This window comes from Electrophorus electricus, chromosome 2 (assembly GCF_041902795.1).
Source record: "Electrophorus electricus isolate QZ-2024a chromosome 2, ASM4190279v1, whole genome shotgun sequence".
NCBI classification, from domain to species: Eukaryota; Metazoa; Chordata; class Actinopteri; order Gymnotiformes; family Gymnotidae; genus Electrophorus; species Electrophorus electricus.
In genome coordinates this window covers 24,082,873-24,102,319 of record NC_137498.1, presented here as the reverse complement: position 1 = coordinate 24,102,319, position 19,447 = coordinate 24,082,873, and the positions used below count along the sequence as shown (strand labels likewise).

The window sequence follows — 19,447 nt, the reverse complement described above, 5'->3', positions numbered from 1 at the left end:
TGAATTTGCACTTGTTTCACACCATAACTGTAAAGTTACAGTTATGACGAACCACATTTGAATGTTTTGCCATCATTATTAACAGATTTCACTTCCTGCTTTGCCTCCGTGACAACCAGACTTTAACAAGCCTAATGAACAGTCAAATCTTTAATAAAATGCGAAACATAAACCAGTTCAAAATGCAATTTGAGACTGATGACATTTAAAGCAGGCAACAATATCTAATGACATCCAGGAAACTGACAGTCCAGCAAACAGGAAATGACTCTATGATGCATATAGCAAGACTTCACATAATCATAAGCAGAGCTGAGTGTTATTTACAATGTAGTAGTTGTTTGTTAGAGTACATAATGATGAAGTGGGTAGCGTCATCAGGATGGGGAAGTCAAGCCCTAATAGGGCTTCCTAGAGAATTTAGTTAATTGCATTAATTTATTTAATAAGTAGAATTAATTTATGTCTATTGTGAATGCTTGGTAAAGAAGAGGTCTGCTGAAATGTACTGCAATAGGGAAAGTTCAGATTAAGAAGAATACAATAAATTCACATGTTGATTAGAAGAATAAGATATATGTGCCATGTTGACCCCCATCAACAGCTATCTGAAGGGCATGCTATTGAGTTTTACATTAGGCTTAATATGTATGACAAACTCATGCAAACTCATGGATTCTTTGAAGGTTGGTTATTGACACATTATTCCAAGCCACCTGTAAATGGACGTGTTATTGATCAGACTCTCAAACTTTAACACCACTTTTCCACCATGTAAACATCCATTTAAATTAAGTTATTAGTTGTGAACTCGCACCCCAACTTGCACCTCATAACCTCTGGAAAGTACTGAGTGGGACACCTGAGTGGTACCAAGGCACGTTGACACACCTGTCCTCACCTGCTTTGTCCTCCGGAGGATGCCTTGCCTGTCACCTCCGACTCGCAGCTCACACACTAATATGCCACATCTGCCTCTTCTGAGGGGCCTGAGGGACTGAGGGGTGTGCTGCTGCCATGGACTGGGACAGGAAAGAAGGTGTTAGGCACGTGCCTGCATCACAAGAGGCCTGGTGCAGAGCTTCTGGAGCCTGCAGATTGAGATGGTATGCATTGCGGGGCCCCATTGCCATGTCTGGCTTGTGTTTCCTCTGCTAGAGTAATTTGAAAGGCATATCTGAGGAGACCTACCGAGTTCCCTTTACTGTCATACTTATTGTCCTCTTAATCCAAATGCCTTTGGACAATACCTTTAAAAGTCAAAGAGTACCTCAATGAAACATGGATTTATTTAACAGGTTTCTGGCAATAACCATTTAAATGCCTCCCTAAGATGAACAATAAAATGTTGAAATGTGATCCACATGGAAGAGTGTGCAGTAAAATGAAATGAGATGTTCAATGCTTTTTTTTTTTTTCCTTGGTAAATGATAATCAGTTTTAAGCATTTCTTTTCAGGAGCACAGTTCCAGATAATCCTCAGAAAGAATTATTCACAGTGATTTCCAGCCAAATGTAGGGGCTAGCTTTGTACTCATCTACTTATTTGTCCCTCTAATCTCAAATTGGTACAACATTTGGCCATAAAAGCACTATTTTTGGAATTAAAAAAAAAAAACTTGCTTTCATCAGCTTGAATCTCAGTGTCAATGAAGGAAGGATAACGTCTCTCATAACTTATGCTAATCTGGGCTCAACAATTAGTTTACACAATTGTATTAGTTCATTTAAAAATTAAAAATCAAAACCGATCACGAGCACAGTTACACAGTAACATCATGACATCAGGGGTAGGTGTACCACAGTAGAAAGACGTACGAGGGTGTGTAAATTATGGAACTATAATGTGTCAAGATGGATTCCAGCAGATCTAGCTATGGCAGCACAGTTAAACGGATAGAGCCAGAAGGAAAACACATGAGGGCACCCGGGAACAAACGACAAATGAGAGGTGAAGTGACAGCATCATAACATCCCAGTTTACCATAACTCTCAATGCCCATGGACCCCCAGAGCTACACCTATACCTAAGATGGGAAGTAGTTAATAAAAATTTAAAATCAAAACTGATCACAAGCATTATCTCATTATAAAAATGACATCTGATCAAAAAGCAAGCAAAATAAAACCTTGGAGCATCATAATTCAGTATGGCTCGTAATTAGAATGTCATATAAAAGTGCTTTCATTAATTTCTTCCCTACACAGGAAATTAATGCTAATTTATTAAATATAATACAGTGTTAACTGAATGAATGTGATGTCAGTGAACTATAGATTATGGACTGCAGAAGAATGTAAAACAGTTTTCCATCCTTCCAGTATTAAACAAACCAAAACAAAGATTATTTTAGCACTTGTGCTAGACAAATCACCACTCCTCGCCAAATTAAAAGTTGTTGTTTGTCTATAGTTATAGGACCTATATCACCAGGAGTGACATGATTTATTTGTATTTTAACATTTACCATTTTTGTCATCACAAGGTCCAAATCTCCCCTCTCTCATCGCATTGCCTCTTTTCATTTTTGCTCCTTTTTTTCAGGAAATGTTTGAGGCACTCTTCCTCACATATGATGACAGCGTGACTTTCCAGTTGTTCAAGAGCTTCCGCCGTGTTCGCATCAACTTCAGCAACCCTAAAGCAGCTGCCAGCGCCAGGATAGAGCTTCATGAAACACCTTTCAGGGGCAAGAAGCTTAAGCTCTACTTCGCCCAGGTAACTAGAGAGGCTTTGGCATTGATTAAGAGAATGTACAATTCTCACCATGTGTAATCATGCCACAAGGTTTGAGAAATTAGTTGAAAGTAAGCTTGGTTTAGCCACGGAACTAAGGATGACAGTGGAAAGGAAAAACTCCCTAGAGAATGAGGAAGAAACCTTGAGAGAAACCAAGGGTGAGGGGGCCCTTCCTCCTCTGGCTAACAACAGTCGCCACAGTAGTAACAATTTTAAGAAATAATAATAATAAAATGTAAAAATAAGCAATTAATGTCTAGTCCGATTTTCTAGAAGTCTTAGTCATGTCCCGATGGTGTGCATGTACAAGAGAACAGTTGAGACAAGTAGAGGCTCAGTAACTGGTGTACTTCAGCAGAAAGAGAGAATAGATTATTAGGCATGTCCAGGAACATGGGTGTGTAAATTAGGGAACTATAATGTGCAAAGATGGTCTCTGGCAGATCTAGCTACGGCAGCACAGCTAAAAAGATAGAGCCAGAAGGAAACACAGGCATGAGGGCACCCTGGAACATCAGTACTCTGCCAGTACCCCCAGATCTACACCTATACCTAAAATGGGAAGTAGTTAATAAAATGCCTGACTGTACAGATAGGTTTTCAGCCTAACCATAAATATTGAGATAAATATTGAAAATTTACAGGAAGGTTATTCCATAGTGTGGGAGCTTTATAGGAAAAGGCTCTGCCCCCTGCGGTAGATTTTCTTATTCTTGGTACTAGTCAAGAACCTCCACCTTTTGATCTAAGCAGACATGGTGGATCGTAATGCACTAAGAGTTATTTTCAGTGCTTTGCAGGTCATTAGAAGTATTTTATAATCAATACAAAATTTTACTGGGAGCCAATGTAAAGTATATTAGATAGGATTGATATGATCAAATTTTCTAGTTCTAATTAGAACTCTGGCTGCTGCATTTTGAACTAGCTGTCCAATCTTGAAGTGATACATTCATGAATTGGCATTTCTGCATCATGTGAAGAGAGTATGTTCCTAATCTTTGAAATGTTCCAGAGGTGGAGAAAGTTAGTCCTAGAAATATTATTTACATGAGCTGCGAATGAGAGACTGGGATCCATAACAATTTGAGGATCTTTAACTGTTAGAGAAGATGTGATTGGGAGACCATTGAAGTTCATCAAGTTTCAAGTTTCAAGTTTGGTTTATTTGTCACATACATAGTCATACACAGTATAACTCACAGTGAAATGGTTGAGAGTGCTCTGTCCAAACTGAGGAAAAAGAAAACAGGGGTGCATAGAGAAATATATATTCTATATATGTACAAAAATATATTAACAATGTATGTACAATATATGTATATTATGTTTATATACACAATGTACAATGTATATGGTTGTGTATATATGTATGTACACAATGTACAGAATGTACAGATCCATCTTGTAAAAGACATATTTACAGTTTTTATGTTACATGGTAGTAATTGAACATTTTTACAGTTATGTTACATGGTGGTGGTGGTCCCCACAGTTTATCAGTTTCCCTGATTCAGGGCCCGAATGGCCTGTGGGAAGAAGCTCCTCTTCAGTCTCTCTGTCTTGGTCTTCAGGGAGTGAAAGCGCTTCCCTGACCTCAACAGAGAGAAGAGCCTATTGTTGGGATGGGTGGGGTCCTTCACAATCCTCCTGGCCTTGGTCTGGCACCGCTTGTAGTAAATGGTCTGCAGGTCAAGAAGTTCCGTGTGAGTGATGTGCTCTGCTGAACGCACTACCCTTTGGAGTGCTTGTCTGTCCTGCTTGGTGCTATTCCCAAACCAGACTGTGATGTTCCCCATGAGGATGCTCTTGATAGTGCAGGTGTAGAAGTTCCGCAGTACCTTGGAGGGAAGTCTGAAGTCTCTTAGGCGTCTGAGGTGGTAAAGACACTGACGAGCCTTCTTTGCCAGGGAGTTGGTATGGCGGGAACAGGACAGGACCTGCGAGATGTAAATGCCAAGATACCTGAAACTATCTACTCTCTCCACCGTGGTTCCACTGATCCTCACAGGTTGGTAGTGCCGCTCCTGCTTCTTGCTGCAATCCACGATCAGCTCCTTTGTCTTACTGACGTTTAGGAGGAGATTCTTTTCCTGGCACCAGTTTTACAGGTGTTTAATCTCCTCCAGGTAGGCTCTCTTATCGTTGTCCGAGATCAGGCCAATGACAACGGTGTCGTCAGCAAACTTGACAATGATGGTGGAGCTGGAAGTGGCTGTGCAGTTGTAGGTGTACAGTGAGTAGAGCAGGGGGCTTAGGACACAACCCTGAGGAGCTCCAGTGCTGAGGGTGAGGGTGGATGAGGCGCAGTTGCCCATCCGTACTGATTGTGGTCTGTCTGTTAGGAAGTTGGAGATCCAGTCGCACAGGGATGTATGCAGTCCTAGATCCTTCAACTTAGTAGTGAGTAGGGAGGGGATGATGGTGTTAAATGCTGAACTGTAGTCGACAAACAGCATTTTAACATAATTACCCCTTCCTTTGTCCAGGTGGGTCAGTGTGGTGTGGAGCAGATGTGCAAATGCATCATCAGTGGAGCGGTTGTGGCGGTATGCAAACTGCAGTGGGTCCATGGAGGCTGGCAGTGAAGATGTGATGAAGTCTCTGACTAGCTTTTCAAAGCACTTCATCACAACTGATGTGAGGGCAACAGGGCGGTAGTCACTGAACAGGGCAGTACTCATTGAGTAATTAGAGAGCGAGGACCAACACTATATTGCCAAAATTATTTGCTCATCTGCCTTCGCACGCATATGAATTTGAGTGACATCCCAATCTTAATCCATATAGGTTAATATGATGTCGACCCCCTCTTTGCAGCTATAACATCTTCAACTCTTCTGGGAAGGCTTTCTACAAGGTTTAGGGGTGTGTTTACAGGAATTTTTGACCATTCTTCCAGAAGCTTATTTGTGAGGTCAGACACTGATGTTGGACGAGAAGGCCTGGCTCCGCTCTAATTCCTCCCAAAAGTTTTTTATTGGGTTGAGGTCAGGGCTCTTTGCAGGCCAGTCAAGTTCTTCCACACCAAACTCACTCATCCATGTCCTTATGGACCTTGCTTTGTGCACTGGTGTGTAGTCATGTTGGAACAGGAAGGAGCCATCCCCAAACTGTTCCTACAAAGTTGGGAGCATGAAATTGTCCAAAATCTCTTGATATGCTGAAGCATTAACAGTTCCTTTCACTGAAACTAAGGGTCTGATCCCAACTCCTGAAAAACAACCCCACACCATAATCCCCCCTCCACCAAACTTTTCACTTTGCACAATACAGTCAGACAAGTACTGACTGTTTTTCTGGTAACCACCAAACCCAGACCCATCCATCGGATTGCCAGACGGAGAAGTGTGATTCATCACTCCTGAGAACACATCTCCAATTCTCTAGATTCCAGTGGCAGCGTGCTTTACACCACTGCAACCGACACTTTGCATTGAGCTTGGTGATGTAAGGCTTGGATGCAGCTGTTCGGCCATGGAAACCCATTCCAGAAAGGTCTCTGCGCACTGTTATTAAGCTAATCTAAAGGCCACATAAGATTGGAGGTCTGTAGCTATTGACTCTGCAGAAAGTTGGCGACCTCTGCGCACTATGAACCTCAGCATCCGCTGACCCTGCTCTGTCATTTTACATGGCCTACTACTTCTTGGCTGAGTTGCTATCATTCCCAATCGCTTCCACTTTGTTATAATACCACTGATACTTGACTGTGGAATATTTAGTAGCGAGGAAATTTTATGACTGGACTTGTTGCACAGGTGGCATCCTATCACGGTACAATTCACTGAGCCCCAGAGAGCGACCCATTCTTTCACAAATGTTTGTAGAAGCAGTCTGCATGCCTAGGTGCTTGGTTTTATACACCTGTGGCCATAGAAGTGATTGGAACACCTGAATTCAATTATTTGGATGGGTGAGTGAATACTTTTGGCAATATAGTGTAGGGCCTAATAGAAGCACCTCTGTTTTGTCAGCATTAAGTGAGAGAAAGTTCTTCAACATCAAGTGTCTGACATCCTTTATGCATTTGTCAATAATACTAAGCTGATATATGTCCTTTGGTTTGTATGAGACATATAGCAGAGTATCATCAGCATAGCAGTGGAAACTAGCTCAGTGTTTACATATAATGTCACCTAGAGGTAGCATATATAAAGAAAAAAACAAAGATCCTTGTGGGACACCATAGCTAACCTTGTTGTAAGATGAGAAGTCTCCATTTATGTTAACAACCTGGTAGCAACCAGCTAGATAACATTCAAAAAGGAAAGGGCTATTCTGTAAGGTTTGGTGCCAGGTGGTGTGCCTGTTTGGAGTCAGGCACACCACTAATCAGGCTTAACACCCAACATCTGGGCTAGACCTTATATAAGCCCAGTGACCCAGTCATTCGTTGGGTCTTTGCTAATGTTTTGAGCCAGGTTCCTAGCTGGTAACTCTGGGAATTGAGGTCTGTGAGCTCTTGTGCTACACCTCTTTTCTGCTCTGCGATGGTGTCTGTGTTTTTACACATCCTCTCCCTTCTCCAGTTTTCTCCTCTCAAGTTTGTCTCTCTCCTGAAACTTCCCTTAGCCATTCAAGTTACTCCTCATTTTCTGGTTTTGATTGGAAAGTTTTAGTTTGAGTTTTCCCCAGTGCATCGGGGTTGCCATTTCTTCCTGTGGCGTCCTTTGTTCTCCCTTTTTCCAAGCTCGGCATGGTGTTTAGTTTTTTCCTTTTGTTTTACATGATCCAAGCTCTAACTGTTCTAAACACGGGCCCACCATTGTTAGAGCATGGTTGCTCACCCAGTAGGCTGTTGGTGTCATCACCTAGCTGACCTGGGTTCAAGCCCACCTTACATATGCCCCTAATCCAAATAACATTTTCAAGTCTATCTAGTAAAATGTTGTGATCTATAGTGTCAAATACTGCACTCAGATCAAGCAATAAAAGTAACAACAGGTCATTAACTACTTTAATTAGTGCTGTCTCTGTACTGTGATTAGATCTAAACCTTGACTGAAAGACTTCATGTTCCTGGTTTAGATTCAGGTATGAGCTTAGCCGCTGAGCTACATCTTTTTCTAGGATCTTGGAAATAAATGGTAGGTTTCATATCAGCCTGTAGTTTGACAGCTGACATGAGTCAAGGTTAGATTTTGGTATGAAGTAGTCTGATTATTGCTAATTTGAATGATTTAGGAATGTAGCTAATGTTTAACAAGGTGTTTATTAAATTTAGTAAAGGTTCAATTACTTCAGGTAGGATTTCCTTAAGAAACTATGTGGGCAATTAATCTAGAAAGCAAGTGGGGGATTTTGAGTGCAAGATCAGAGATGTAAGTTCTGTCTCTTGGATAGGTTTAACAGATTTTAGTCTTTTTTGGCTTGGTTGTTCTGATCTCTAAGTAGCTGCCCAATATCCCATTAATACTCTGAATGTTATCTGTAATGTGCAAAATTTTCTCATTAAAGAAATTCATGAACTCATTACTACTATGTGGTGTTGTAATCTGAGCATTGGTGTCAGTTTTATTCCTAGTTAGATGTGCAGTTGTACTAAATAGAAATCTAGGATTATTTGTATTATTTTCTACTAGGATTGAGAGAAGATGTTCGAGCAGTAATAATTGCCTTTCTATACTTGAGTAGACTCTCCTTGCATGCAAGCTGGAAGACTACAATCTTACTGTGGTGCCATTTACATTCTATTTTGCAAGTGTTTTGATTTAAATTGTGAATGTAATCACTATACCAAGGTACTAATTTTTGTCCATAATTTTTCATTTTTAAGTAGAGCAAAATCATTGGGTGTGCAGCAGAATACTGGTTCTAAGCATTCAGTTAATTGACCAAATTCCATAGGGTTTGAGGCTCATAAAGGATAAGTCTTGGAAATTTGGAATAAATCTTGGTGCAGTAGCTGACAGCGAGGCAAGGATACTATATTGTGGCTCATATGTAGATCAAATATAAATAGGGAATGGTCTGAGACGGCATCCAACTGGGATAGTATAACTATGTTCTCTGTCTACACCGTATGTGAATACTAAGTCAAGCGTATGTCCACCAAAGTGCGTGGGTTCTGTTATATACTGGATGAAACCAATTGATTCTAATATAGAAAAAAAGGCCTATCTCAAAGGGTCTTGGGCACTATCAGTGTGAATATTGAAATCACCGACAATAATGGCTCTTTCTACTAGAGTCACCAGATTAGAGAGGAAATCTGCAAATTTGTTATTAAATTCTGAATAGGGTCCTTCCTGGTGGCCTGTAGATATCAAATAGTGAAAGTGGCTGGGGGGGCTTCTTATCACAGGCTACATTATTTATGCTTCTTAAAATAATTTCAAAGGACTCAAAATCATAACCAGCTTTCTTGTTTATGCCTAATGTGTCAGTATAAATAACTGCAATGCCTCCACAGCCTGTTAGACGAGGGCATTGTACATAGCTGTAGCCAGAAGGACACGCTTCATTTAAAGCTATGTACTCATTTGGCTTGATCCAGATTTCTGTTAGACAAAGTATATTAAATCTATGATCTGTTAGGATTTCACTTATTCACTTATAGCGCTTTAGATGTTAGGGATCTAACATTTAGTAAACCCAGCTTTAGATGAAAGGTACAGGCAGTGTTCTCTGAATCAGTTACTTTAATACTAATTAGGTTACTAAGACCTTAAGATTACCTGCAATGTCCAGCACCCTGGCCCCCACTATACAGCTAACTACTGCTGCTGGTGTCGCTAAAAGCCTAGTTAATTTCACAAAATACAGTCCCCTTTAATCAGAGCTCTTTCAACAGCCTTCTTAGCGGGTGGGGCAAACCTGTTGGACACGCAAATTGGGGATGTTCAGCTATTTCACTGTAAAGTCACCCATTTGAGGGCTGTAGTGCCAAAGTTGAGGGCTTGCTAACTTCTTCTAAGGCATCCAGAACTTGTACTTCTAGTTCCTCGATAGGTATAACACTTTCTAAGATCTGGATGTGCACATCTAGCCCTAAAATCTTCTCCTTCAGATTAACAATTAATCTACACCTTACAAATAAAACTCATTAACGATGGATGAAGAATAGTTAAATATGTTGTACTCTGCACACTGAAGGAGAACAGAAACGGCCATGATAGAATAAGAAAAATGTTAATGTTACATTTTTGGTAGTTATTTAGATGTAGTTTTTTGATGATAAAGTAGTTTTCAGTGTCTAATGGAAGTTGCCAGTTTCCATGTAGAATGTTCTTAAGTCCAAGGAAAAAACTGATAAACAGCTATAAATCTGGTATGCTGACAGTGGTATTGGCGCAAAGCAATTTCAAAAACAGGAAGCAGTGTCACAGCAGAAGCAGCTCCAAATGTTAGCTACCTGCTGCTATTAACTACTGATAGTGATTTTTGTTTGTTTTTGTTGGGGGGGTGGGGGGGGGTTGCACAGTCTGCAAACAGCATGTAAGACATATCAATAAGATTTTCATACATTCATATAAATTCTCTCACATATTCTTCACATAAAAGATGAGTTGCAGAGCCCAGTCCCAAAGGGGCAGTATTTCCCATGCAAGATTGTGTGTACAGAGTGTAGGTATAACATACAAGTCTCATCTTCTAAGCCTTGACTTTCTTTTACTCAGTTTCTTGACATAAGAGGACTGACTCCTAATTCCCATTTCTCAGGTGCAGAACCCAGCATCGGATGGAGACAACCTGCACCTAGCTCCTCCACAGCCCTCCAAACAGTTCCTCATCTCGCATCCTGGCTCACAACCTGTTGGTTGGCAACCAATTGATGAGGCATCACATGTCATTAACTACGACCTGCTGTATGCTGTTGCCAAGCTGGGGCCAGGTCTGTGCCTTCAAGTCTGCTAAAACTTCACCGTCTCTGTCCTGGAAGCTCAGTTCCAATCTATAGACCTATACTGGTCATACAGGCCTACAGATTGGCCTATGTTGGTCAAACCAACACTTCAGACCTGCAGAATTTCTTTACCTAGCAAATGTGTGCATCGTTAACAGTGAATGAAACATAGCAACCAGTTTCGATGATGTCAGCTGTATACATGTTGTATGTCTGGGAGCTTTTGTTCAATGTTCTATCTGGATCTCATTCTCCTAAATCATTTTAGCATTAGTAATACTTCACTCTAACATTTAAAGATGATCTTTGTTTTACAATGCTTTCGGGAAACCCAGCACTATTCCATTCTAGCATCATCGGGTATTCAAAAATAATATTCAGACATGATGCTGTCAAACCTTCACCTTCAGTTAAATTTTCAGTAACCTTTGATTATGTTTTTGGTAAGCTCTGATTAAGTTTCCAGTAACGTCTGATTAAGCAATGCTGATAGGTGTAGTTATCATCCCACCTGCAGTAACTGCTTTCTTGTGTTCTGCTAACCTTCAGCCAAGGGTTGGTGCACTAGTGACTCTCCCCATGCTCAGACTGGCGCGTCCAGCAGCACTATTTATCATTCAGTGGGCACTCAAATGCCCCTGGGCTGCAGGGGGGTCGGGGGGATTGGGGGCTGGAGTTGCGATCGACCCCACACGCTACTGCTGTCATTCTAAATTTGATTACATAACTGAATGTAACCAAAAGTAACTACAGTGGTTGCCTACCATGCGAGATCCTGCTTGAGCCTGGGTCACTGCAGTGAATGCACTTCAGGATAAGAGTCCTACGGACAGGAGTCACACAAAATCATGTTTATTGATTGAAAATGAAGTGTAGGTCAAGTTGAAACAAGCAAATCGTTTAACAACAATCATGGTAAAGATGGCCGAGAGTTCACAACTAATCCGCAAAAAGAGTGATCTTCACTCTCTGTGTGGTCAGTATATGGAGAAATTGTGGAGCCTCATGAAAAAGTTGTATGCAAGCTATGTAAGCTACAATTAGCATACCATTCCATCACTAGCAACCTGAGGGCACATCTTGAAAATAGGCACCCAAATGAGTATGCCATGATGTCCGCAAGCATTATTATGCTTGCTGGTGATTGGGGAGTTCTGGTGTCAAGAATGTAAGTAGTATACCCCAGGGTAAAATGTCTTTGTTGGCACATTTCTCGGCATTGTGTGCCTTCAATATAATTAAACAAAAACATCGCAAAAGTTTAGGCTACAATACTGACTAAAAAGAGATCAAATAATGACTACTCTAGATACAGAAGCTTCCTGCACTGCAAGTTCACAGTGGATTGATTATTATTTCCTGTTTCATGTCAAAGAGAAGTTAAAATACATGTTTATGTTGAAATAAATAAAAATGAGATAAGTAGTTGCCTCTTGCTGTATTGGTTTGCACACTTATGGATTTAATGTGCAAAAACAGATATTTAAACCTATGTGTTTCTTTAGAAGGAATAATCAAATGTAGTTTTGACAGCATTAAAACAAGCCAAGGATGAGCTCTAAATCTAAAAAGTAGTCAGAATTCAGTCAATTTGAGCTGTCTGTGCTCCATTTGCAGGTCCTTGCTCCAGCCCCGCACATTTGATTGGAATAGACCAATTCTGCAAAGTAAACCAGGACCCAATGAGTTCTTGTGAAGCACATGACTGTAGAAGTTAATAGACGATCTTGTGATGAATTTCACAACCAACTAAAGCCATGGTTCTACTCAGGACAATATTAATATTCAATAAAATTGAAAGTAAAAATACTACAGTTCTGGCACTAAAATTGCCAGGACTTTTAATTTGCATATTCTTTAATTTGCATTATCCTTCCTGTCTGCAGTTTTGCCAAAATAATCTTTATTTTAGCGGCATGATGGAGAGCTGCTTCAAAATTGAAGGCCCAAGCTACACAGGGATGGAGACACTCTGAAATGATCCCCAGGCTATAGCCCTGTGACACCATGTCAACCATGCATAATGCATCAGGACCAGGGCACCTGCCATCATCACTTCTCCAGCTGTAGTTCATTATTCTCTGCCACAATATTGGCAGCATCCACCACTGAGGCCTTATATGTCCCATGCAGACAGGGTTGGAAACTCGCCTCTCGTTTCCAAGAACAACCTAGGTTGTCCCACCTGCCAGTTTTGCAAAAAAGATCCTTTGCCACCATCATCTGCCAATTTGAAACCCACATGTGCATTGACTGTATGTGACAAGCACAGAGAAAGTGGCGTTCATGTGGACCACGCTCGTGGCTATTCACATGGCCATGCTCACAGGTGTTCACATAGACCACAATCACAACTATTTGTGTAAGCCACGCTCGCAGCTGTTCGCGTAGGCCTCTTTCGTGGCTGATTGCCTATGCCATGCTTATGGCTGATCACGTAGGCCACACTCGCAGCTGTTCGCGTCAGCCAAACTTCAATCTGTCAGCTATCCTGACAGGCATATCCTGTGCTATATAGAAGCTGCTGCTTGCCACTGTGGTTTCTCGAGAATGTGAAATTATTTGCTGATATCATACAGCCAGATCCATCTGCTTGGCCTGGCAAGAGTGTTGTCTTTGCATCAGCTGAGCATCATCTCAGCTGCTCTGCATGTTTGGCCCATCTTGCTCTGTTTTGCACTTGACTAATAGCACGATTAGCATTATATTGGCATGGGACAGTCTCAATCTTAACATATCATAATGGGCAATAGTACACAAAATACCCTCCATACCCACAAAATAAACACTGTGACACTAGCATGTTCAACACTCGTTAAGTAGGCTATAGCGCATGCTCAATATGCTATTGGCACAGTTTGATGCATGTACCAAGACACTGAATAATCACTATTATCTGACCATTACTCTGACTAGACTCACCATGCTCAGCAACACTTGATGTCAGCACATCGTCTCGGCTAATATTTTTGCTGGTTTTACATATCTGTTGTCTTTTGGCGGTCAGCCATGTGTCCATCTCTTTCCATTTCTAAAAACATTCAACATGTCCTCTTCCATTAGGCCAGAGAGGCTTGTTCGGAGAAAGAAAGTTTTGTACCATGGGAGAGGGAGATAATAATAATAATAATAATAATATTTATTATTATAGATTACAAAGTGCTTTACAGACAATAGAGAATACACAGAAGGATAGTAAAGCTTATTATATCCTGAGATATATCACCTCAGGAAGGTATTTACCAAAAATAACAGAAAATGTTACAAAGACATAAGATATATTTATTAACATAAAGTTAAATATGACTGGTTTTGAAGACTAAAGTTAATTTAAAAAATAAACATAAAATAAAATATATATTTTAAAAAGAATGCTTTAAAGTAATAGAAGATTTAAAAACCATCCCACGTGGAAATAAAAGTGCAACTACATCAAGTAAAGCAAAGTGCATAGGGAAACTATTTAAAAAATAAGAAAGGTAAAAGTATAGTGGAGGCAAAGTTTAAAGTTTACAAAATAAGAAACTTAACTTTCTTCTTGAAAATATTATCAATACTGAAGTTCTCTTCTATATTTTAAAACTAAAGATACACCATAGACGAAGCATTTAGCATTGCTATATTTATGTAATAATGCAGTTTATTAATAATTAAATGCTCCAAAAATTCTGATCTGTTGCCTGCTCAGAACTGCAAGGGCGTGGCAGATCACAGAATGATTGACAGAGGCATCACCATAGTGATGCAAAAAAAAAACCTGGCTTGTGTAACATTTTTTGAATGATACCCCCAGTGAGCTAGCTAAATATGGTGCACACAACTAGCAGGATCAGTGTGGTTCAAGAATGCATGTATGAGCCAGTCAACAGCACAGGGGAAAAAAAATCTGCTCAGCTGGTCTCTAAATGGTGAATGATGCTGATAACAATCTAGATAGTCATCTATTTAGCTAGCTTTCTAGCTTACATTTTTTACTTTTACTCCATTATATTAATCTATATTCCTCTCATTACATTTTTGAGTAATACTGAGTAATAAGGAATGTATTTTAGCATGGAACAAAAATCTTTGTTAACTAGTGAATCCAAATATGTTTTCAGAATTTTTCTCTTGCCCATATTTTTTTTGTTGTTGCTGGTCAAGTATATTAACATTTACAGCATTTAGCAGATGTGCTTTCCTGAGTGACTTATAAAAGTGCTTTAGTTGTCTACTCTGAGTTGTCTATCCTTAGCCAACACAAATAGGTTAATATGAAAAAGCAGTACAAAGTAAATGACGACCTTACGTTGGCAGACTATTGATAAGGGTTGCTCCTGAGGCTAAATGTAGGGGAAAATCATACATCTGTACATTTTAGAAGGACATTTGTACATAAGTGTTATAACAGCCATATTTATGAGAAAGTAATATGTACATTTAATTGCTGTTACTTAAAAATCATGCCTGGCAGAAAGAGCCTAAAAACAGATTTGAATTCAGCATAAAATGTACTGTCAGGTCCACATAATTACTTATGTGGAACAAAATAAGTAAAAATCAAGTTGAAGTTAAAATGAAGTAACTCACTACTTGAGAAGTCAGATACTTTTTTTTTTTTTTACCAGATACTTTCTTACTTAAGTGATCATTTTAAAATAACTACTTTTACTTCTATTTGAATAATTAGTATATTAAGCAACAATAGTTTAACTATTTTATCTTGAGTACAGTTTTTGGCTACTCTACCCACCTCTGGAGACAGCTAATGAAGGCTGGTGTAAAGATTTGCCACAGGCCAGTGGAGGAAAGTTGGTGATTAAAATGAAACAGCATTAAACAGGCGTTTGACCAACTACATGGCAAACGTAGATCAAATTATCAAAATATTTTCTATATTCCAGGGATTTTCAGACAGTGGACATACCACATAAAGTTTTAAGTAAGAGAGGATTTATATTTTTAAAGGCTTTTGGTAAACAATTATGAATTAACATTTTGCATAATTAAATTGTCTTTCACTTATACTGTAAAGGGCTTAGTTTAGCTTTTTGATAATCTGGAGTCTTCTACATTTTCTTTGTGTGACTGGGATAATGCATGGCATATCCTCAGTTTGTGTGGACAGAGCAGGTATGTTAATAGTATGTTAACGGCAGAGCTGGAGACGACTATTTAAACTTTAGTCGGGTATCTTTGGCAGTTTTGAACTAAAATGGGTATTCGCAAAAGCCTGTAAAACAAGGGTCTACATTACTGAAGTAATGCAGGTTTTCAGTGAATATTCCTGTAAATTAGACTCTCTGATCTACACACTCCTTTACCATCAACAGACACTCACTAGATTTCTCAATGATCCAAAGTGATCTTGAGTTTTGAGTCCTTTTATTAGATATGCTATTCTGTTTTGGGAAGCATGCAGGGATGATCAAATTCTGTACACAGTTCAGGAACAGAATAGGCAATGAAAGTGAGTGATCGAGAGCACTGAAGTGGAACCATGTGGCAAGAAAACAAAAGATCCATTCAGCCTGGGCAATGGGGCCGATTGCTATCTTACGGCGATAATGGCTGCTGTTGTGGAAGGAAGCCCTCTTCTGTTTGCTGGAAATGTGTGGTTCCACAGTGCTGCTCCTGAGCACATCTGCCAAGCTGCTGGAGAACACAAGAACATTTCCAATCGCTACCACAGCAGGGCACGCACACACTTGCATCTTCATATTTTCCACTAAATAATCATTTAGATAATTAATTAATAGATAATTAATAATTTAGAATAATTTCCATCACCTAAACCTAAGGAAAGCTTGGCTGTCTCAGATTTGGAAGTAAACATAGTCATCTTTTGTCATTGTACAACCTTTTGGGTCCCATAAATATAGTAAAACAGAGTAATTGCACACACACTTACTCGCATGCACACACGCCACACTCATTAAAAGGAAATGCTTATGTTGTTCCCCTGCTTTGTTTATGAGATGTGCGCCCAGCTCCTTCAGCCTGAGAAGGCAAAAACACTTAATGAAAAGTTCAAGATGTGCTGCTGCTCGGGGAATGCAGGGAATGGCTGCTCCTGGAGAATGGAGAATGCTCCAGCACAGATCCTGTGGACAGGAGCATAATGACTCAGATGAGAGAGCTTGACCTGCCTCAGCGCTTAACTGGATAAACCCACCTTTCATCATTTCTTCAGCTCTCCTGGCTCTACATGATACGCTCGAGTTGGGATTCTGCTGCAGTGCCCATGAGCTCCTGGTGGGGGCAAACCTGCAGTTGTGGCGTACAAGCCAAGGTTGAAGCTCAACTCAAGGGTGCTGATGCTCAGGAATGAAATAAATAAAAAAACAGACAAACACCAAAGCACAGCTGTCACAAACACATGCAGGCACATTTGCACACACTGTGTTAGCTGAGCATCTGTTCAGCATTGAGTTGAGTCATTTTGTTAGCATTGCCGACATGGGGTTGCAAAATCATGGTTGTAAAGACACTGCACAGTAAAAACACTACCCCACCATTTATCTCATCCTCTTGGGTCAGTGTTTTTTCCTTCCTTTTTCAGCATTTTATTTTTGGACCGTTGCTAAACAAGTTGTGCATATTTAAGAAATTGCGATATGTTAGTAGAGGCACTGGATGGAAGGAAAGCATTTTGAAGTGCTTGGCCCCCTCTGAAAGAAAGCTCCCAAAATAGAGGCAGTGTGTCAGCCTGCTGAGCCAATACTGAACTGACATCCATCTGTCTTTTACACAGCCACAGTCATTTAGTATCCCCACTACCCCTCTTTCCTTCTTTCTTTCTCTCCCTCTCTCTCACTCTCACTCTCACAGGCCATGCTCATGAATAGGAAGTAATGCAGCTGTGTCGCATTGTGCATGCCAACGAGGCCACTGCTGTTTAATGAGGAATTAGCTGCTCGAGCAGCGACAGCTAGCTCCATGTCCCCACTGAACCAGACACATCTGTCTCGCAGCATCACAGCCTAAAGGGCCATATATCGCTCTACATATTACAGGGCCATACATCACCCTACATACTACACAGCCATATATCACCCTACAGAAAGTTGTTCTCTAGTATTCTGTACATGTTTATTGAAAACATTTTGTCTTGCATTGAAACAGCATTTTAGGCACTTATAATGCTCGGAAACTCTGTTTCATATTGTTCACATTTTAAACGTGACAAAACAGTTTATTTTCACTCATAAACACTGTTTTGAATTGAAACAGTGTTTTAGTGGATTACAATACTCAGAAGTGCTATTTCAGAAGTGCTGCAAGGACAATATATCACCCTACATACTACAAATTATATATCGCTCACATCTCATATCACATTTGTGACAGAAAGCCACATCTTTGGATTTGTCTTTTTCATCCCTTTCTCTCTCTCTTTTTTGTCTTTCATTCATTCTATCTCACTTTGTAGTCCTCCCTCTTCCCTCTCTGATTGACCCTTGACCTTAGTATGCAGCACTGACGTCATCTGTGGGCCAGGAGATGAGCTGCGCCCTCAGGTGGTGTGGAGGAGTGATGTGTGTGGTAGTGATGGGGGGTGTGGTATTGTGGTGCAGTGAGATAGGGGAAGGTGAGGCATGAAAACAATAAAATGAGAACTGTCAGGTGCTGCGTGTCCACAGCTCAGATGGAGCTGCCAGTCCACCAGATATAGCTAGAGGGGTTGGTAAATGAACAATGGAAGATATGTAAATGTGAGTGTATAATAGACATTGGGTGCAACAAAGAGTGCAGTTAGCGGAAGAGAGAGGGAAGAGAGAGGAACTGATAATGAGCAATGTGTTCCTCTTCGCAATGCATGGAGCACTTTTGTAAGTCAGTCTGCATAAGAGCGTCTGCCAAATGCCATAAATGTAAATGTAAATGAGTGTGTGCAATCATAGGACCAGTGGGGCAGCACCACACAATCAGGTCATCGAAGGGCGCCGCTGTTCAGCTCCACCTCGTATCACCGCATTAGTCCCTGCACGTAGACAGAAACTCATCTCAGAGAGTAATATTCATCTTGGCCATTTGAAAACATTGAAAAAAATCTGCAGTGTTAACCTGTTAAATCTTACCAGCTGAGCCCTGCACACTCAATAGCATGAAAAAAACAAACAAAAAACACTTTTGGACACCAAATAAAAACACTAATAGTTCGTAGGGCAGGACAGACCCTTCTTATACAACCTTTGCTTCTTATGCAAGATTTGGCACTGACTTCAAATTAAGTTTGTGTCTTGCATCATCAAAGTTGTAAGGGCACATACGAACAATAATGAATATTCGCATTTTATTGTGAACTAAATAACAGTAGTCTGCTGCTCCCACTGTTGAGTCGATATCTGCGTTAAAATGGTCATTGTAAATGTTATTGTGGACATCACCAGTTCACATGAATCATATTAGTGATATGAATCTTAATGTTAGAGAGTACTCATTTCCCGAAATGCAGTGTCGTTACCCTTCTCTTCTGCTTTAAATTAATACGACAGTGTTCTTTCTCCAAACCTCTGGCTGTTTCTGCTTTTTATTTCCAGCTCCTGAAGTTCTGTGGGGTCTCTGGTTGGGCATAGCTAAAAATTTCCATTCCAACATTTAGTTGTTTAAGACGTGGAAGGCCCCAGAAGGTTACCGTGATTGACAAATGCCTTGCAAACTGCTTGGGTGGCCTTGTGCATGGAGTTCAGCTCTGCACTCAGTTCCATTAGTTGTATTTAATTATTGTTTTAATTAATTAATTTAGCACTGTGTAAACAGTTATTGTCTGTTGGCAACTTTTAAAAACCCCTGTGTTCAAGCAGCAATATTGCTTCACTATGTATACTTCAGACACCCTCAATCTCTCTCTCCAGCCACAAAGCAATTATAAGGAC

At 40.2% G+C, this 19,447-nt stretch overlaps 1 protein-coding gene and 1 long non-coding RNA gene across 4 annotated transcripts in view; one reads left to right on the top strand and one right to left on the bottom strand.

Moving 5' to 3' along the window:
- The window catches only part of LOC145651168 (uncharacterized), an 87,395-nt gene that overhangs the window by 15,867 nt on the left and 52,081 nt on the right, over positions 1 to 19,447 (bottom strand). Inside the window, exon 3 of the long non-coding RNA XR_014116936.1 lies at positions 902 to 1,022. This is a non-coding gene — a long non-coding RNA (uncharacterized LOC145651168). The remainder of the gene's footprint in view (positions 1 to 901; positions 1,023 to 19,447) is intronic.
- The window catches only part of rcan2 (regulator of calcineurin 2), a 56,504-nt gene that overhangs the window by 34,042 nt on the left and 3,015 nt on the right, over positions 1 to 19,447 (top strand). For 2 of the 3 annotated variants that reach the window (XM_027000701.3, XM_027000718.3), the window contains 2 exons: positions 2,546 to 2,719; positions 10,406 to 10,577. In XM_027000701.3, the coding sequence (XP_026856502.1) occupies positions 2,546 to 2,719; positions 10,406 to 10,577 (346 nt within the window). The remainder of the gene's footprint in view (positions 1 to 2,545; positions 2,720 to 10,405; positions 10,578 to 19,447) is intronic. The other variant, XM_081696456.1, reaches the window with a different exon arrangement.